The sequence below is a fragment of the Lethenteron reissneri genome, chromosome 54 (genome assembly GCF_015708825.2).
Source record: "Lethenteron reissneri isolate LAM-NWPU_2019-01 chromosome 54, ASM1570882v1, whole genome shotgun sequence".
Lineage (NCBI taxonomy): Eukaryota > Metazoa > Chordata > Hyperoartia > Petromyzontiformes > Petromyzontidae > Lethenteron > Lethenteron reissneri.
Window position 1 is genome coordinate 2,671,614 of NC_083832.1, and position 21,272 is coordinate 2,692,885.

The window sequence follows — 21,272 nt, forward strand, 5'->3', positions numbered from 1 at the left end:
CACTGGTACACACACACAGCTCCATGTGTCACTCACTGGTACACACACACACAGCTCCATGTGTCACTCACTGGTACACACACACACAGCTCCATGTGTCACTCACTGTTACACACACAGCTCCATGTGTCACTCACTGTTATACACACACAGCTCCATGTGTCACTCACTGGTACACACACACAGCTCCATGCGTCACTCACTGGTACACACACACACAGCTCCATGTGTCACTCACTGGTACACACACACAGCTCCATGTGTCACTCACTGTTACACACACACAGCTCCATGTGTCACTCACTGGTACACACACACAGCTCCATGCGTCACTCACTGGTACACACACACACAGCTCCATGTGTCACTCACTGGTACACACACACACAGCTCCATGTGTCACTCACTGGTACACACACACAGCTCCATGTGTCACTCACTGGTACACACACAGCTCCATGTGTCACTCACTGGTACACACACACAGCTCCATGTGTCACTCACTGGTAAATGTCCATGACCAGCTCAGTGCCCAAGACGAAGACCTCCTCCAGGACCTTGTCCAGCTGCAGGTGGATTGTCCGAGTCGTGGCCATGTTGTCCTCCGCGCGCCTCCCTTCCTACTGCACCTGCGAAACACCACGGGGCACCTCGAGGTAACAAGAGCAGCTGCTTGATAAAGCTCCTTAAATAGCCAGGCGTCTTGTGGGGGCAGTGAGTCACGACTGTTTGTCGGCGCGAGAGATAAGGAAGGGCGCCCTGGTGCTGATTGGGTCATGGCGATGTAATTGTACCTGGGAGGGGTGGGAGGGGTGGTGGGTGGAAGAGTGGGGGAGGGGGTAGGGATGGAGGGGAGGGGGTAGGGATGGAGGGGAGGGGAGGGGGCAGGGATGGAGGGGAGGGGTAGGAATGGAGGGGAGGGGGTAGAGGTCGCAACCGGGTACCCGATACCCGTACCCTACCCGGTACCCGGCTACCCGTACCCGGCCGGGTACGGGTACCCGTTTACGACCCTGGTGCGGCCGGGTACGGGTAGGCCGTGAGTCACTGGTGAGTAACTGTTTGTCACTCATTTCCAAACGTCTTGTCTCTTCTCACAATTCAAGTTCCTAGAATCAACCCACCCGCGCCTGCAACATTGCTTCATCCCATACGGGTACGGCCGGGTACCTGGTACCCGTTTGCGACCCTGGTGCGGCCAGGTACGGGTAAGGAATCAAACCCCGTTTGCGACCTCTGGGAGGGGGTAGGGATGGAGGGGAGGGGGGTAGGGATGGAGGGGAGGGGAGGGGGTAGGGATGGAGGGAGGGTAGGGATGAGGGGAGGGTAGGGATGGAGGGGGAGGGTAGGGATGGAGGGGAGGGGTAGGGATGGAGGGAGGGGTAGGGATGGAGGGGAGGGGGAGGGATGGAGGGGAGGGGTAGGGATGGGGGGAGGGGTAGGGATGGAGGGGAGGGGAGGGATGGAGGGGAGGGGGGAGGGATGGAGGGGAGGGGGGAGGGATGGAGGGGAGGGGTAGGATGAGGGGAGGGGTAGGATGGAGGGGAGGGGTGAGGGATGGAGGGGAGGGGTAGGGATGGAGGGGAGGGGGTAGGGATGGAGGGGAGGGGTAGGGATGGAGGGAGGGGGTAGGGATGGAGGGGAGGGGTAGGGATGGAGGGGAGGGGGTAGGGATGGAGGGGAGGGGGTAGGGAGGGAGGGGTAGGGATGGAGGGGATGGAGGGGAGGGATGGAGGGGAGGGGGTAGGGATGGAGGGGAGGGGTAGGGATGGAGGGGAGGGGTAGGGATGGAGGGGAGGGGTAGGGATGGAGGGGAGGGGGTAGGGATGGAGGGGAGGGGGTAGGGATGGAGGGGAGGGGGTAGGGATGGAGGGGAGGGGGTAGGGATGGAGGGGAGGGGGGAGGGATGGAGGGGAGGGGGAGGGATGGAGGGGAGGGGTAGGGATGGAGGGGAGGGGGAGGGATGGAGGGGAGGGGGAGGGATGGAGGGGAGGGGGAGGGATGGAGGGGAGGGGGGAGGGATGGAGGGGAGGGGTAGGGATGGAGGGAGGGGTAGGGATGGAGGGGAGGGGTAGGGATGGAGGGGAGGGGGGAGGGATGGAGGGGAGGGGGGAGGGATGGAGGGGAGGGGGGAGGGATGGAGGGGAGGGGGGAGGGATGGAGGGGAGGGGGGAGGGATGCAGAGCTTCCTCACCCACGACTGTTTGTAAACATCTCGATCCCCTCACAACAACAACACATCGCCACCGCCTTTGTTCCACTCACCTCGCACGGGTACAATTCGTTACATTATGTCCGAGTCGTCGGGTGAGGCACGGCATGGGCCAGATGCCGTTAGCAGCCAGACGGTGACAGGATTCGAACCCGCCGCATCCTCCTCAGCTTATCACCATCACCACACGCCTTTAAACACGACCACAAAATATCCGCCCGTGTAGCCTGTAACAGCCTGTAACAGACTGCTGCGGCAAGGACTGTAATGTGAGCGAGCAGCAGCACCTATGAAGGCCGGAACGGTACACGACGGGGTGGGCGGCCAGCACCACGCCCGGCCGCCTTTGTCTCCCCTAGTGACGATGTTTACTACACACCGCTACACCACAGGTACTTATTGGAGGCTGAGTCTCCCTAGGGCAGGCATAGGACCAGTTCGGATAATCGTCACTGGGTGTTGGTGGCCGTGAGCGGGAATCGAACTCGGGTGGCCCGGTTTGTAGCGCAGTGCGCTCTAACCGCTGCACCACCGCTCTCCACACAACCCGCAATGCCAACAACCGTCATTCACGAAGTGACAGTAACGTTACCACGGCGCCCGTGCCAGGCTAGGTGCACTGAGGCCACGTGAAGTGTCGAAGGCCACCTGACAGTAGGTCACGGGACAGACCCAGGTGGCATGGGTTGAATGAGGTGACTGGTAAATGCACTAACTGTGTCCCCTACTGTGCCAACTTTGCTACATTTTAGCCGCTCGTTGTTGTGAGCGTCGCTCCTCTGCCTTCCGTTGTTGTTGGAGGGGCGACTGCCTCCGACTGCCCAGCAGCAGCGTCCTTCACGAGCCTCCTCCATAGAGGCCGATCTTGACACCGCTGGTACCAGCCATTGGCAAGTCCACTCAGCTCCACGTCCTCCCGTACCGCATCAGTCCATCTCTTCTCCAGACCGTGTCGTGCCTGTTTAGCCCAGTCTATGCGGCCAAACAGAAGCTGATTGGGCATGCGGTGGCTGGCCATGCGGGCTACATGACTCATCCAACGTACCCTTGCCTGTCGGAAGAGCTCACTGATGGGAATGTCTCCAAATCTTTCAAGGATTTGTGAGCTTCTCACACAATCCAGCCTGATTAAACCCAGAATGGATCGTAGGTATGCCAGCCTGAATGTTTCTAACCGGCACAGATGTTCCATTAGAGGGGTCCACGTTTAACAATCATAGTGAAGGGAGGGCATGGCTGTGGCCGAGAAGACCTGATGCTTCGTGCGGAGCGACAAGCCAGGTAGCTTCCACACAGCGTTACGCGGCCGATGAAAAGATAATGCCGCCCGACTGATTCAAAGTGAGACCTCTGCTGTCAAACCGGAGCTGTTCATTAAGCACACTGCCCAGGCATGGGAAACGCTCCCCTGAAACTCACCACCAAGCGCATTCTCTTCCACAATCGATCGATCAATCTTTATTCGTCGTGCCAACATCTCGCCCTCAATACAGGGTGCTTAAAAATGAACACTTATATGGGACTATCGTTTTTAATGGAAAAATAACAGATAATACACTGTGACATGATAACAAATGTAATGTTAATAACTTCAAAAAGTCAAAGAGTCTCCACTTGTTCGCCATCATTGTCCACATGTGCCTGCAATCTTCTCCATGTGGTTTCCTGAGCCCGGAGGCACATGTCTCGTGGTATCGTTGCAAATTCTCAGAAGTGGTCAGAATTTTTTTAAGCTCCCTGTAAAGTGAGGGCATCGGTGCCCATTATAACGGGACGGGGGCGGTGAACAGGGGGCACGCAGCAACAAGGAATTGAAAATAGAAAACCAATCACGACCTCAGCGGGCTCACACCGACTGAACAGATACATTTGCAACGAATAGCGTAAATAATGTATAAAAATATAAGAATAGCTTTTACCCTTTCTGGCAATAAAACAGGAGGCGTTAAGCTGTTCAAACGCCATATAGAAACCTTCTGCAAGGAATATATGGGACAATGCATATAATGTCAGAGCATATTTCCATGTTCACCACTAGTACGTGTGGTTAATGCGAATTTGATTCCTTGCAAAAATGTTTCTATTTGGCGTTTGAACATCTTAACACCTATATTCTTGGTTCTTTCGGTAAAGTCACGTAGGTATGAAATAAAGTGAAAAATAAAAAATATATCACGACGTTTCGATTGCAACACAAGCAATCATCATCCGCTGGGAAATTATGTTCTTGCTGTGGTTTTCCCACCTGATGATTGCTTGTGTTGCAATCGAAACGTCGTGATTTATTTGTATTTTATACCTACGTGACGTTACCGAACGAACCAGAGAGTATTAATGGTAAGTAGTGCAATAAAAAAAAGTTGAGAGTTATTTAAAATGTTTCGCAAGTCATAACAACCAACGTGTACCGCTTATCGCGCTGCACAAATACTACAACCGCCACCATTGACCAACAACCCTCGCTCTCCTTGGTGCTTTCGGTAAAGTCACGTAGAAAGAAAATCAATTACCTAATAGCATACGACGTTTCGATTGCAACACAAGCAATCATCATTAGGTACAAATAAAAGAGAAAACAAACTGAGTAAACTTAGAAATATAATGCAATACAACACAGAGAGTCGGCTAACATAACAGTCAACGCCCTACCTGGTTGATTACGTTCTTGCAAAGATTGTAAATTTTAGAGACAAAACACAGACACGGAGAGACACACAGAGAGAGACACACACATATACACGGAGAAACAACGCCTCTGTGTCTCGGCCTTAAATAGAGAGAGAGGGGGCAGAGAGATTAGCATGTCAATGAGGGATTTGGAGCTTTCTTGACTGCAGAAAATACGACAACACGAGGACACACACAGACAGAGAAAACACACCTAATCAAACAAACTTGGCAAAATTGAATGCAGTTTTTTTTCAAGTTAACGTTGTGGCATATTTATTAAATGATTGATATTTAGGGATCCACACCTTCCCTTCCGTGGGAGGTGTCAAGTTCTGCGTGCAAATAACAGATGTATTTTTTTACGGTATTTTAAATAAACTTTTACTTGGACAAGTTCCTATTTCATCATGGGACCTCTTTTGCCAGTACCAAAATATACTAATAGGGGTTTTCCCCTTTTTTCTGGCAACAAAACGGACACCTTTTGCAAGGAATCATGTTTACATTAACCACAATACTTGCAGTCAAATGCAAACAAAAAACAATACTCTGGTAATTTTTTTAAACTGATTGGTCCACACCAGAGACAGCTTTCTTTGGAGCCTCTTTTACCAGGTAAGGCCCACTGAGCTATGTAGCTCTTATTCTTTGGGTCTTTCGGTAAAGTCACGTAGATCATCCTCCTGATGATGATTGCTTGTGTTGTGATAGAAACGTCGTAGTTTTTTGTTATTTTCTTTGAACCATCTACATACCTTTACCGAAAGACCCAAAGAATATTAATTCCTGCACTCACGAACGCTTGGAGTCAAGATCTATGTAGCTCTATTTCAGACGCGACTTGGCCACCAATGATAGCTCAACGAAGTGGCTTATCGTGTGTACGTTTATAGCAGCCAAATACTCTAAACGCGTGGTGATGTTGATTCCAAAAGTGGAGGGAAAACCCTGAGGACCCGGATAAAATCCACGCGACCACGGAGAGAAAGAGAGAGAGACGCACATTCCAAATATACAGCAGCAGGCGGTCAGGGTCGGGATCGAGATCGAACCCACGACTTCCTGCATACCAGGCGAGTGAGTTAACATCTCCTAGCCACCGTGGCGCCCCAAAAGAACCCGGGGCCTAAGCAAAAACCACTGTCCTGCACCTTTTTGCATGGGAAAACATTTGCCTTTTCAAAACGTCAGTGCAAGGCACTGATGTCACGCCTTTGTTGACACATCGAGCCCTAATGTCATCGCCACACACACCGCACTGTTAATACCACTGATGCCGTGTGTGTTACTTTGTAGCCGAAATCTCCAGAACCAATATTCAAAGGAGCAAAGCAAAAGTCTGAAAAACACACGCTTTCCACAACACAAGTACTGTTTTATTTTAGATGACGTGATCTGGAGAGCAGTTCTAAAAACGTTTCATGGGGTCATTATTTGTGTATGCACTGTATGTATGTATATGCACCTCCGATTCGTACGATTGGAAACGTACCGTGGGAAAGAAATGCAACATATGTATGTATTTTTGTTATCATTGCTCGTTATAGACACCTACTGAGGGTGATTGAATTAAAAGATACTTTTTTATTACTCACCAAACTTCTCTTGTGCATTGATGTGAATCAGTTTTCATAATCTTCACAAATATTTTGTAGCCATCAGCCTGTGGACTATCCAAAATAAATCTGGCTGGGAATTGAGCAGCATTGATTCTAGCAAGTCTGGCACTGCCGATGAGACACACTACGTCGAAGCCGGTCCAGAGTTTGCTTTACTGTATTTTGGCTCAATGCTTGCTAAAGATATGCAACCCCAGAAGACCGTGAGGCCGTTGCATTTGTTTCTAAAACACATTCCTGCGGAGGGAGCTGGTAGGAACGTTGGGTTGCTCGGTCAATGGCTAGGGTCAACGGCGGCGTGGTGTATTCCGCAAATATGCCCGGCTGTGAGGGCGGGCACAAGCCGGCGTGAGTAGGTTAAGCATTGAGTTTTATAAGGGCACCACGGGGTGACCAGCCCTCCCCACCCAGCCCCACCCCTCCCACCCTCCCCACCCAGTCCCTCCCCACCCTCCCCACCCAGCCCCTCCCCACCCTCCCCCCTCCCCACCCAGCCCCTCCCCACCTTCCCCCCTCCCCACCCAGCCCCTCCCCACCCTCCCCACCCAGCCCCTCCCCACCCAGCCCCTCCCTGCACGACGGACGGACACAATAATCCCGCTGGTGTAACCAGGAGGTTCCTACCAGTAAAAATATACTTTTAGATGTTTTATATGTCGAGAGACAGACATATGGAGGGGGCATTGTCTGCTGATCTGTTTTGTTACTTATATTCTCAACAACGGTGCTCATGAGTCGTTTGTGTGTTTGCGCCACCCAGACCATTGAATCATGCTTGTCCATCATTCCGCTTGTAACCAGAGAGCGAACAGAAGTGCCACCATACACAAAACACAGCCTTAAACGACCACACACACAGGTACTCCCTACACAAAGGCAAATATCCCCCGTGTAGCCTGTAACAGACTGCTGGGGCAAGTGCTGTTAGCGAGCACCTCTGAAGACCAGTACGGTACACGAGGGGATGGGTGGCCAACACCACACCCGGCCGCCTTTGTCTCCCTAGTGGTGATGTTTTACACACCGGGTGCTCATTTGAGGCTGAGTCGACCTAGGGGAGGTCCAGGGCCTGTTCAGATAATCTTCACTGTGGCCGTGAACGGGAATCGAACTCGCGACACTCAAAACGACAAGGACAAAGATCCCCCGTCGACCTTAGCAGAGTATTGGGGCAAGTGCTTTTAGCAAGCACCTATGCAGGTCAGAACGGCACGCGAACAAGCAAACTCCAAATATATAGCAGCAGGCGTCAGGGTCGGGATGAAACCCACGACCTCCTGTATACCAGGCGAGGTAGTTAACATCTCGCCACCGTGGTACCCATACATCTGCACATCCTCAAGATATATCTCTCACACACACCTCTACGCACCGTGCAATATTTAGACACAACAGAATCGCCATTCGACACTGAACAAATAAATGCTGCAGGTGTACCTCTCACGTGGAGTCGAGAAGACTCATCGGGTTACAGGGCTGGCAGGCCTCGTCAAATTCAATGAGCGTACAAGTCAGCGCTTACATTGATCACGCGATATTTTCACGAACGCTGCTGCTGCTATAGGTTGGCTTGGAGTAGGGATCACGTCTATCCGTAAAATACCCTTCGTTATGGGTACCCTATATTCCCATAATCCTATGAGCAGATCGATCAAACATGGAACGCATGGACTGATCGTTGTTGGTCACATATGGATGTTGAGTTTAACACATAGGCTTTAACACGTAGGTTTTCGCGACCAATATCCATAATAGAGGGTTTCTTGTTGGGTGAGATCGCGTAAACATAAATGCGTGATTAAACCCGCCACCACCCGACACAGTCAATGAGTAAGGTTTGTCACGTAAAGAAAAATGCCAACCCGTTACTAGTACATCACACCGGTGTGTTGGAGAGTAAAACCCACAACATTTACAATTCGAGTACGACGTTTCGCCGGCAAAATTATTCCCGGAACAGCTTTTCTGGACTCTTTTGGCTGAAATGCAGCACGGATTACATCAATAATTGGCGACTGACTACTGGAATCCTTTGTGAACAGATAAAAGTAGTCAAGTCAGGGCGTTATTTTAGAAACATTTGCAGAATGCAGTACTTACCAGTGTAGCAATCTGTGTTTATATGTGGGACAATACGTCGCTGTGCAAATTTTCAAGGGATTTGAATGTGGACTCTGAATCATGTATTTGCCTTCCAAACACAGCGTCAACAATGTTCGGTTATTGATTAGAACACAGAAGACAAGTGGGATTCTGAGCCTGCCTGCATAGTACTGTACTTGAATGGGAGACAACTGAATGCACAAAAAAGGTTGACATCGGCTTCTAAGTTTCAGGTTTCAGTTTTATTTATTAAGTATAGCCCTGTGAGCCATGCGGCTCTTGACTCGGGTGCAACTGTGGGGGCCGTTGGCCCCCGGGGTCCCTCCCGCCTGCATCCCCCTATTCGTTTACGTTACCCCACCTCCCTATTACCCGCTACGGTTTCGCCGGCATTCGAACGCGACACCCCTACTATTTACAGCCTCGCGCCGCGCTCCCACGCTGCGAGCATACGTGCGCACATCATCATCAATCAAACGCCGTGCTCGCAGTATAGCCCTGTGCGGCACGTTACCAATGCGCATCCGTATCCGACACGTAACGAACGTATGCGCACTCCCACACACACAGCTCTGCACGGCACTCACTCTTGCGCCGCTCTGCGCCGCGCTGGCCGCTCACGTTACGATCGCGCACCTGGGGTACGCCGATTTCGCACGACGAGAGCTTACGCATACCCCGTACCACACGCGTTCACACTTATAACACGGGATCACACGAGCACACGCAAGCGGGGCACGCGCCGACACAACGACTCAAGTTGCCACCGCCGTGCGCGCGAGATAAACCGTACAACAATGCGCAGCTGATTACGCGCTCGAGCACACGCAAGCTCGCACAAAGCTAACAGCTCCACTGCGCACCGCGGTTTCGCACACGCGAGCGGGGTGCACGCCGACACGACGACTCGTCCCCTCCCGCACTCGCGCGTGCACGTCAACACAAGTATCGTGCAAGGACGATTCTCCTCTCACACGGCTGCGTAGGCACGCCAACACACAAAAGTGCTCTCCCCGGGCGTTAACACACACACCTCCGTACCCGCACCATCGTACCGAGACCACGGCCTTTACGCATACAACGACCACACACCCGCGAATGCAGTGCACGCTAATACCACGTTCAAAAACACCCAACAACACAGTTTTGTTACTACGCTCGAGATTGTATTAACCCTTGTTAACTCACCGAGCCACCCGTGTGTGTGTACGAGCCAGCAAGGCGCTTCCAACCCACTCTCTAGTGGCGTGCAGCCCTATTCTATGCTGCGCTCTCTGTTACACCGCTTTCCTACTCGTCCTTACCCCGAACTAACCTTCTCCTACGGATCCTACTCTCCGCTCTGAGGTGTTGTAAGGCGCGTAATACGATACCGTCTGTAGTCCTAGGTGACCTTGCGGCGCTCAGGTCGTCCTGCAGACGATCCTGCGGCTCGCCCGATGACTCCCTCGTCGTCGAGCCCGTGTCACTACTCAAGAAGAAGAAAGTTCCCTACTGCCCCTGCGTTTTCTTTTAAACTATCCACATCAAAGCTAGGCGCCCCCGTCCCGACCGCCTTGGTCTCTCGACCAATCCTGAGCCTACGATTTCCCGCCCTTTTGCGATCCCGCCGGCCTTTTGACCTTTTTGCTAAGCAGCAGCCCCGGGTCCTGATCCTAGCTATCTGCCTTGCTGACCCGTGTTTGTGTTTGTATGCGTTTCTAACTGCGGGGCTCTCTGAGCTCGCCGTGGTCGTGCGATCTCAAATCCGCCCACGGCGCCGCAGTGTTACTTAGCCTGGGAAGGGTCCTGTCCAATTCCCTGGCCCTGAGAAACCGTGGGGTAACCCCCTGAGGGGGCCCTCGGGTGAAAACTCAGGGTAGGTGACCCGACCACAAGGCCCTACGTGGGTGCGGGTGCGTGCTTATGTGGGGGGGGTGATGGGGGGCAGTGCAGTGGTGGAAGCCGGGCGGCTCCCTGGCTCGGCAGAGCGGCCCCGTCGTTGTGGCACCACATAGCCCCCCGGGGTGCCAGTCCCCGTCCCGGGTTGACTGGAGCACCTCGCCTGGGTTGCCCCCACGAGGTATCGCCGCGGGGTCCGCGGGATTCGCCCGGCCCTTGTGGCTGGCCTCGGGGGTGGCGGCTCCGTCTCCTGGGGCTCCGGCGGTGGTCTCCTCCTCCATTCCAACGGCTCCCCTCGGCCTCTGGCACCTGCGGGCTGGGGAACAAACTCAGAGGCGGTGGGGTTTAAGGGTCGCCGTCCTCGTCGCCCCCGGCCCCGCCCGGGGCCCCTCGGAGCCCAGGGCTCCGTGGGGCCCATATACTGTGCGAGGCCCCCGGGCACGGGGGGTGGGGGGACCCCGGGGTTTCGGGGTACTTGGACGGCGGGGCTCCCCCCCTCGGGGGCTGCTCGCCACGGCTTCAGTCGGCGGATGTTGACCACCATCTCCCGGCCCCTCTCTCCTCCCTGAATCAGCACCGTCCATGGTGAGATCTGCCGTCTCACAATCCAGGGTCCTCGCCAGTAGGTGGTCAGCTTCCCCACCTGTCCGGCACCGACGCGGGGAGTGTACAGCCACACCTCGGAGCCCGCAGTGTAGAAGGGGGGCTCCATACGGGGTCGGGCGCCCTGCTCTTGCCGCTGGTGCGCGGCCTCTCCGTGCGGGTAGGCTCGGCCCCTGGCCCCTCGCAGGGTCTCCAGCAAGTGCTCCACGGGGTGGCTCCCTTCCTCCCGTTGCGGCGGAGGGACACCGAACAGCAGATCTGCGGGCAGGCGAGACTCGCGACCAAACATCATTAGGAACGGGGTCTGTCCTGTAGAGGTGTGAACGGCGGTGGTGTAGGCGAACAGGGCATAGGGAAGGTGTTCGTCCCAGTCCTGTTGATTCGCGGCCGCCATGCGTTTAAGCTTCCCGGCCAGAGTCTGGTTCATCCTCTCTACCATCCCGTTCGCCTGGGGGTGATACGCCGTGGTTCGGTCCTTCTGGATCCCGAACTCTCGGCACAGCGCCTGAAATAGTTCGGCCTCAAATTCACTACCCTGGTCGGTAATGACTCGTTCGGGGATCCCGCACTTAAGTACGTAGTTTTCCACGAAGGCCCGGGCCACTACGAGGGCTGTTTTATCTGGGATAGCCACCGCCACGGGGGTAGCGGGTGAAGTACTCCACCGCTACGAGAATATATCGGTTGCCCCGGTGGGATCGTGGAAAGGGCCCCTGCAGGTCGATTCCGACCAACTGATTCGTCCGACTGACTCGGAACGGCCTCAGGGGTACCTGGTACCTCGCCGGCTTTTGCCCACACTGCTGACAGGCCCGGCAGCCCTGCACCCAGGCGGCCACATCTTGCGCCAATTTAGGCCAGAGATACTGGCGACGCAGAGTCTCCCGGGTGCGCCGTTCCCCATCATGGCCCCCGAGCGGGTGGTCGTGTACCAGTCGTAGTAGTTGGGGTCGCACATGGGCGGGAACGCAGATGCACCCCGGCTGCCCAGCGTCGGCCAGTTCCCTCACCACCCCGTTTTCTACACACAACCGGGCATACAAACTGCTCCAGGGTCCTGGTAGGGTGCTCTTTTCCTCCCGCAGTGCCGCCTCCACTGCCGCCAGATCCGGATCTCGCTGCTGGGTCTGTCTCAGCTGCTCGTCGTTTAGGCCCGGGAAGGCGCAGCCGACGTCCTCCTGGATCCGTCCGATCGGGTCCCGAGCCGCGGGTCCCGCGCTTGCCGGGCGGTCGACGGGATCCTCAGTGCCACCTGTGAGGGTCTCTGTGGCGCACACTGCACTCTCTCTCGCTGGGGGGGGTCAGTGGCCGCGGCCTCTCGGGGGTCCGTTGCCTGCCGGCAGCGTCCCCCCGTGAAACACGGGCAGGCCTCCTCCGCCCTCGTCTCGGCGTACACCGGGGGCCGCCTCGACAAGGCGTCCGCGTTTGCATGCGTCCGGCCAGCCCGATACTCGATTTGCAGGTTGTACTCCTGCAACTGCGCCAACCACCGGGCCATCTGCCCCCGCGGCTCCTTGAATGTAAGAAGAAACTGCAGAGCATAATGGTCAGTGCGTACGCGACATCTCCTGCCGTACAAATACGGCCGGAACTGTTTGCATGCGAAAATCACGGCGTACAACTCTTGGCGGGTCACGCAATAGTTCAGCTCGGCCCCACTCAAGGTCCGGCTGGCGTACGCGATGACTCGTTCTGTCCCATCCTGTACCTGTGACAACACCGCGCCCAGCCCGCTGCTGCAGGCGTCGGTGTCCAAAATAAAATCGGTGGTAAAATCGGGGAAAGCGAGGGTGGGGGCGTGGGTGAGGTGGTCTTTGAGAGTGGTGAAGGCCGTCTGGCAGGCCCCCGTCCACTGATAGGGGTGCTTAGGGGAGGTGAGTTGGGTGAGGGGGCGTGCAATCTCGCTGAATCCCTTTACAAATCGACGATAATAGGTGGCGAGCCCCAAAAATGATCTGATCTCCGTCAGATTCCTTGGCCGTGGCCACTCCACTACGGCGCGTACCTTCTCCGGATCGGTGTGCACGCCTGCCTCGCTGACGCGATGCCCGAGGTACCCCACCTCGCGTTGTGCGATGTAACACTTACGTGGCTTGAGTTTGAGATGAGCCGCTCGCAGTCGCTGGAACACCTCTCGAAGCCTGGACCAATGCTCAGACAAAGATCTACTGAACACTATCACATCGTCCAAGTAAATCAGGCACTGTTCCCACTGCAAGCCCCGCATCACCAACTCCATCAACCGCTGGAACGTCGCGGGCGCGTTAGTGAGTCCGAACGGCAACACTCGAAACTCAAACAGGCCCATCGGGGTGGTGAATGCTGTTTTTGGCCGATCCTCCTCCGTCATCTCCACCTGCCAGTAACCGGACGCCAGATCGAGGGTGGAAAAATACCGCGCTCCTGCGAGACTGTCGAAGGTGTCGTCGATGCGTGGGATGGGAAAAGCGTCGCCGAGGGTGACTGCGTTCAATTTTCGGTAATCAACGCAGAACCGAGTCGATCCGTCCTTTTTCGTTACCAGTACCACCGGGGCAGACCAAGGGCTCGCGGAGGGCTGGATTATGTTATCGCGTAGCATATCCGTGACTGCCTCTTTGATCTGGGTCCGTTCCGGCGCGCCCACTCGGTATGCGGGGAGTTTGATGGGTCGGGCTGCACCTGTGTCAATTTGGTGTTTGACCAGGTCGGTCCGGCCCACGTCCGAATCGTGCTCACTGAACACGTCGGCGTACTCCCGCAATAACCCGCGCAGCTGATCGGCCTCCCCCTTAGGTAAGGCTGCCCAAGGCACATGTAATGCATCCTGCAGTGGAACAATCTCGGCTCGGGGGGTCGGGCCGACCCGCCAGGCCAGATCCTGGCTGTCCTCGGGGCGGCCAGGGTCCTCCGCCCAGAGTGCGAACACCGAGTCGTTCGAGTGGCGAGTGTGCAGGGGGTGTACGGTGGCTACCGGGGTGCGTCGTCGTATCATTGCCGGGGTACTGTGTGGGTTAAACACACGTATAAACAGCTGGCCCCCATCTGCGTTTACCAGTGTGGCTGACCCTACCACCCCGTATCGCGATGCCAACTCCGGGTGAGGAGTCAGCATTACCTCGCCCGATGGTCGGTGGGTTGGGTCGGTGGAGAGGGTTGCCACTGGCACCAGCATCTCGGTGAGAGGTCCGATGGTGACGGCCGACACCAGCGTAGCGGCCACGGGTGTGAAGCGTGGGCGATTCGGCTCCCGTCCTAGGAACGGAATCCGCTCCCCGCTGCCCTCCACCGTAGCGCATCGTTGCCGGGGCTGTACGTTAAGTCCCAACTTTTCCAGGAGGTCCGTTCCTGCAATGCACTCGTGGCACAACACACTCGACACGTAGAATTCCTGTGTGCACACCTGGTTTCCTAGACGGACCTCGAGGGAGACCTTCCCCAGCAACCCCATCCCGGCTCCGCTTGCCGTGTGCAGCGCGCGGTCCGGGGCCTGCAGGTGGCGCACGTCGACCCCGATCGCGCTGCAGTGCGCTGCACTCACGAGCGAGGCCACCGCCCCCGTGTCCAGCAGAATTCGGGTACGCACTCTGTTTACCTCCCCTTCCACCAGCGACGTGGCCCCCGTGATCCCCGCCACCAGCTCCCGTAGCCAGTCGCCAGGAGTCACCGTTTCTGTGGGCGTTGTTGCTGGAACCTGTGTGGCGATCACTCGCTCGCAATTATTCTCACAGCTTGTTTGTGTCGGGGCTACGTGGATTTCACCCCCCGGTGGTCCCCTCTCTAGGGGGGCCTTAGTGTTTGACCTTAGCTCTTGTCTAGCTCGGGCGACCTGAGGACAGTCCCTCCTGAGATGCCCTCGCCGATCGCACACATAACACGCCCGGGGAGGGGTGGCGGCTCCGTAGTGGGCTCTCTGCCCACTCCCTCCTCCCCCAGTGCGCTGCTGCTCATACTCTGCTTCTAGTCGCGCTATCCTTCCAGTTAGCCCTCCTACCGTGGAGTCTAGTTCCCCCATCTCGGATCGGATGGTCTCAACGGAGGATTGCAGTTTGGTCATATTTTTATTTGCTTCCTCGCGTACCTGAGTTACCCTCTCACCTACTTGGGTTATCATATCTCCCATGCCGGCCTGTAACCCGGCTACCCACCCCGGGGTCGTCTCGCTGGGTCTCTGTGGCTCTCTTTCCCGGCCCCTTACCGTCCTCGCGAGCTCCTGTTCCTCCTCCTCGTCTTCCGAGAGCAGGCTCGCAATGGCGCGCTCTCGTCCCAGCCCCCGGAGCTGCGCGCGTTCGCTGTGAATTCTTTCACACTTACGTGCGCGCTCGACAAGGGTGTTAAAGGGAAGACGTGGGCAGCTCATGTCTGGCTGCCACCACGCCGTGCGAGACAGGTACCGCTGGATTTTCTCAGCGGCCAGTTCCTCAATAACATCAGTTGCGTACCCCGGGCGTGCGATCTTTGTTAACTCGCGCACATCCTCGGCGTAATCACGTAGATCTTCGCCAGGTTGGCGCCGGCGCGCCTCTAAGGCCGATTTTGCTTCCTCCTCGTCACGCGTGCCAAAACGCTGATCGAGTCGGCGCATCAGCTCCTCTAGCTGTGTCTGTGCGCTCGCGGGTAACGCTTCTACAAAATCGGCTGCCCGCCCCTCAAGATTCATATTAAGTTGACGTACTGCCTGCGCGTCCGTCCATCCATTAATTTCCTTGGCCCCTAAGAGATTGCGGGCGAGTGCCTTCCACGAAGGGGCCCCCCGGCCGGTAAATATTAGTCTTATTTTAGCGTGAGGTAACGCGGGGGTCCGTACCGCTTCCGACACCAATTTGTGGGGGCCGTTGGCCCCCGGGGTCCCTCCCGCCTGCATCCCCCTATTCGTTTACGTTACCCCACCTCCCTATTACCCGCTACGGTTTCGCTGGCATTCGAACGCGACACCCCTACTATTTACAGCCTCGCGCCGCGCTCCCACGCTGCGAGCATACGTGCGCACATCATCATCAATCAAACGCCGTGCTCGCAGTATAGCCCTGTGCGGCACGTTACCAATGCGCATCCGTATCCGACACGTAACGAACGTATGCGCACTCCCACACACACAGCTCTGCACGGCACTCACTCTTGCGCCGCTCTGCGCCGCGCTGGCCGCTCACGTTACGATCGCGCACCTGGGGTACGCCGATTTCGCACGACGAGAGCTTACGCATACCCCGTACCACACGCGTTCACACTTATAACACGGGATCACACGAGCACACGCAAGCGGGGCACGCGCCGACACAACGACTCAAGTTGCCACCGCCGTGCGCGCGAGATAAACCGTACAACAATGCGCAGCTGATTACGCGCTCGAGCACACGCAAGCTCGCACAAAGCTAACAGCTCCACTGCGCACCGCGGTTTCGCACACGCGAGCGGGGTGCACGCCGACACGACGACTCGTCCCCTCCCGCACTCGCGCGTGCACGTCAACACAAGTATCGTGCAAGGACGATTCTCCTCTCACACGGCTGCGTAGGCACGCCAACACACAAAAGTGCTCTCCCCGGGCGTTAACACACACACCTCCGTACCCGCACCATCGTACCGAGACCACGGCCTTTACGCATACAACGACCACACACCCGCGAATGCAGTGCACGCTAATACCACGTTCAAAAACACCCAACAACACAGTTTTGTTACTACGCTCGAGATTTTATTAACCCTTGTTAACTCACCGAGCCACCCGTGTGTGTGTACGAGCCAGCAAGGCGCTTCCAACCCACTCTCTAGTGGCGTGCAGCCCTATTCTATGCTGCGCTCTCTGTTACACCGCTTTCCTACTCGTCCTTACCCCGAACTAACCTTCTCCTACGGATCCTACTCTCCGCTCTGAGGTGTTGTAAGGCGCGTAATACGATACCGTCTGTAGTCCTAGGTGACCTTGCGGCGCTCAGGTCGTCCTGCAGACGATCCTGCGGCTCGCCCGATGACTCCCTCGTCGTCGAGCCCGTGTCACTACTCAAGAAGAAGAGAGTTCCCTACTGCCCCTGCGTTTTCTTTTAAACTATCCACATCAAAGCTAGGCGCCCCCGTCCCGACCGCCTTGGTCTCTCGACCAATCCTGAGCCTACGATTTCCCGCCCTTTTGCGATCCCGCCGGCCTTTTGACCTTTTTGCTAAGCAGCAGCCCCGGGTCCTGATCCTAGCTATCTGCCTTGCTGACCCGTGTTTGTGTTTGTATGCGTTTCTAACTGCGGGGCTCTCTGAGCTCGCTGTGGTCGTGCGATCTCAAATCCGCCCACGGCGCCGCAGTGTTACTTAGCCTGGGAAGGGTCCTGTCCAATTCCCTGGCCCTGAGAAACCGTGGGGTAACCCCCTGAGGGGGCCCTCGGGTGAAAACTCAGGGTAGGTGACCCGACCACAAGGCCCTACGTGGGTGCGGGTGCGTGCTTATGTGGGGGGGGTGATGGGGGGCAGTGCAGTGGTGGAAGCCGGGCGGCTCCCTGGCTCGGCAGAGCGGCCCCGTCGTTGTGGCACCACACAACCGCAACAAACAAAAACATGAACAAGAAACATCTTAAAGTGACGACACGCAAACATAAAAATCCAGGAAAAAACAGCAAAGTCTTCCAGAAAAAACACCGTATATCAATGCTGTGTGCAAAAATCCCAGTGGGATGCAAGTCAAACAATAACAACCATAAGAAAATTCAGATTCAAGTTATCAGGCTAACTCTGTACTACAACAAACAAACATGGCTAAACCAAAACGTTTTCGAAATCACCAAAATAAAGCTATAAAAACAATGTAACAGTGATCATAGGAACTGTGGTGGGCAACAGCAGAGGGCAATGCAGTGAAATCCACTGTAAACCCCACACACGTGTGTGTATGTGCGTTCCGCCATCACCAACCTCGCATTGACACACCATCGTGGTGCAAGTGTAATGCGAGCGTAAACGGGGTTCGCTGCTGGGCTCTGGCCCAATCATACGGCCCGGGGTATTGGGGGGCGGAGCCCAGTATGGGGGCATATGGGAGGGCCCGCCGTTCACCTCGGGTCCAATCGGAAGCGAGGTGAACGGGGGTGGAGCCAGCAGGGCGCTATGGGAAGGCCGGATCTGACGGTCCGGAAGGGGAGAGGACAGGATCACGTGGTAAAGGGAATACAGGTGGGAGCCCGGAAGGGCTCCGGGTCAGTTGCTGGAGTGAAGAAGCTGGACCACGTTGGGTGGCCGGAGGGGATCCGCTCCATCAGCCACGTGGCTGGAGGAGCTTCGGCACACCGTCGGCCAGCGGTGTGCGGAGTGGGGGGGCGGAAGGACTGACGAGGGAGCGCGTGCGGGGCGCGCGCGAGGAGACGCTGGTCCGCTGTCAGGACCAGCGGGGTGCGAGCAAGAAGCTAAATAAAGAGCAACGGAGACCAGCAGTGTGTGACGAATTCAATTATTACACAAGTATGGTCAACTACTCCCCCACGTCCCACGCGGCGTTAGGAGGCCCACATCCAGTAGTGGAATGACTGAAGGGTCTGGGACGGTACGTGTCTACTTTTAGAATTCCATAATGATCAGTGGGATTGTGTAGAGTTCCAATGCAATTGTGGATGAATAAGGTGATATGTCTGGGATCAAATGTCCTGCCCAACACAAAGATCCCCCGTATAGCCTTACCAGACTGTTGGGGCAAGTGTTGTTGGCGAGCAGCTATGAAGGCCGGAACGGCACACGGGGTGGGTCGCGAGCACCATGCTCAGCCGCATTTGTCTCCCTAGTGACGATGTTTATACACCGCAACAGGTACTTATTTGAGGCCGAGTCGACCTAGGGGAGGCCCAGGACAAGTTCAAATAATCGTCACTGGTGTTGGCTGTGAGCGGGAATCGAACTCAGATCCCCGGTGTTCGAAGCATAGTGCGCTAACCGCTACAACACACTCCAAGACACCTGTGTATGATCAATCAACTACACACACCCATCAACCAGCACAATACTGTTATTATTTAAACACGACTTCGGTATTACCACAGACTCGGTGCGCTCATCGCTACCCCACCGCTCCCCACAACAACCGCCATTGGCCACTAAGCGGCGGTGACGTCACCACGACGCTTGTGCCAGGCCATGTGCACCTTGAGGCCACGTGAAGTGTCGAACGCCCGCTGACAGGAGGTCACTGGGCAGACCCAGGTGCCACGGGTCCACTGACTGAGATGACTGAGATAACTGGCTGATGCACCACCTGTGCCCCCTACTGTGCCAACTTGCTGTGCTTTAGCCATCCAGCACTCTGCTCGTTGTTGTGAGCGTCGCTCCTCCGCCCTCCGTTGTTGTTGGAGGGCGACTGCCTCCAACTGCCCAGTAGCAGCGTCCTTCACGAGCCTACTCCACTGAGGCCGATCTTGACACCGCTGGTACCAGTCATCGGCAAGTCCACTCAGCTCCACATCCTCCTGTACCACATCACTCCATCTCCCCATTCACACACACACGCACTCCCTCCTCCAACACCACCCCCAATGTGCAGGAGAGGACTTTGAAGCCCCATGGATGGGATGAGTGCAGAGTGAAGAGGGATCCCATTTCTCGTTTTGAAAGGACAAATGGCCGAACAAAGGCACTGAATTCTTCAGTTACCTGCTCTGACTTCCTCACCTGTTGTGGGAATTAACTGTGTGAAACGCGGAGCTGTGAACAAAGTGTTGAAAGGAAAAAAAATCACCAGGTGTACGGTGTCTTGGTGAAGCGTTGGTAATAAAACAACACATTATTTATTCATAATACAATAGTAAAAACCGGTTAGGTAGCTCAGCGGTTGAGAGGCGAGACGGTTCAAATCCTATTTGGGGGTTGACTCGTCATACATGGAAACCCCTTATCAGTGCTCTACCTTATTACAGACTAATTCAGACCTTATTGGTCATCCCGTGCCCATATAAATTTCATCATTCATCCTACAAAGTTCCATCACAACGGAGAAACACAAACAAATACTGTAGACGTTTTTTTTTTGCTCGTATTGAAACGGCTGTACGGCGTGTGGACTTGAAAACTCACTGTACAAAACTAAACCGTATGGGTTAACAGGTATGTTGACTCAGCCCATCATCCATCCCTCCAAGGTCGATACAATATATACTTTGATAATATATATACTTTGTGGGAAAGTCAAAAGTGTTGCCCTATGGGTACCCCCCCCCCCCCCCCCATAGAAATGTGGAATTTTCATAACTGACTCAGGGCTGTAAACGGGAGATGAGTACTGCATAGGGGCCGTCCATAAATGACGTCACGCACGTAGGCGGGGGGGGGGGGGTCAGACATTTGTGACCATGTGTGACGGGGGAGGGGGGGTTTGAGAAATGTGACGTCACACCAAAATGCGCAACTTTAAATAAATGTAGACAACACGTTCTACTTATGATAATTCGTTTTTTACCCTTTTATCTGGCAATAAAACTGACACCTTTTTTACAAGGAGTCATGTTTGCATTGGCCACAATACCTGCAGTCGGAATGCAAACAAAAAACATAACTCTGATCATGTATGCACTGTCCTTGAAATTGATTGGTCCACACACGAGACAGCTTTCTTTAGAGCCTCGTCACACATGGTGTTGGACCATGTGAGACGAGGCTCTAAAGAAAGCTGTCTCGGGTGTGGACCAATCAATTTCAAGGACAGTGCAAACATTATCAGAGTTGTGTTTTTTGTTTGCATTCCGACTGCAGGTATTGTGGTCAATGCAAACATGACTCCTTGTAAAAAAAAGGTGCCAGTTTTGTTGCCAGATAAAAGGGTAAAAAACCAATTATCATATTTTGTTACTGGCAAATGAGGTTCCAATGACGTTCTACTTCATTAAAAAGACTTTTTAATAAATGTTTTCTCCTACAACATCAGAGTGCAGCGCCACCTTAAACACGCACTACAATGACAATAGTTTAAAGCGATTTGAAGCATGTTTTATTTTTTTTTGGGGGGGGGTAGAGCTTTGTGACGTCATATTTGAGGGGGGGGTCTGACTGTTTGTGACGCCGTGTGACGAAGGGGGGGGGGTCAAAAATCGTCCAAAATCGCGTGACGTCATTTATGGACGGCCCCATACTGCATCTGGGCAGGAGAAAACTTCAGACTTTTAAAATATATATTTAAATAATATAATCGCTGTAGTCATTTTCATTAAAAAAAAATAACAATTCAGTCTCATTAGCTAATGGAA

The 21,272-nt window shown here is 54.9% G+C and overlaps 1 protein-coding gene across 1 annotated transcript in view; it reads right to left on the minus strand.

Annotated features, from left to right (window-relative positions):
* The window catches only part of LOC133356432 (protein-arginine deiminase type-2-like), a 35,689-nt gene extending 34,920 nt beyond the window's left edge, over positions 1–769 (minus strand). The window contains exon 1 of the mRNA XM_061573960.1: positions 505–769. Within this exon, the coding sequence (XP_061429944.1) occupies positions 505–596 (92 nt within the window). The 5' untranslated portion in view covers positions 597–769. The remainder of the gene's footprint in view (positions 1–504) is intronic.
* Between the last annotated feature and the right edge of the window lie 20,503 nt (positions 770–21,272).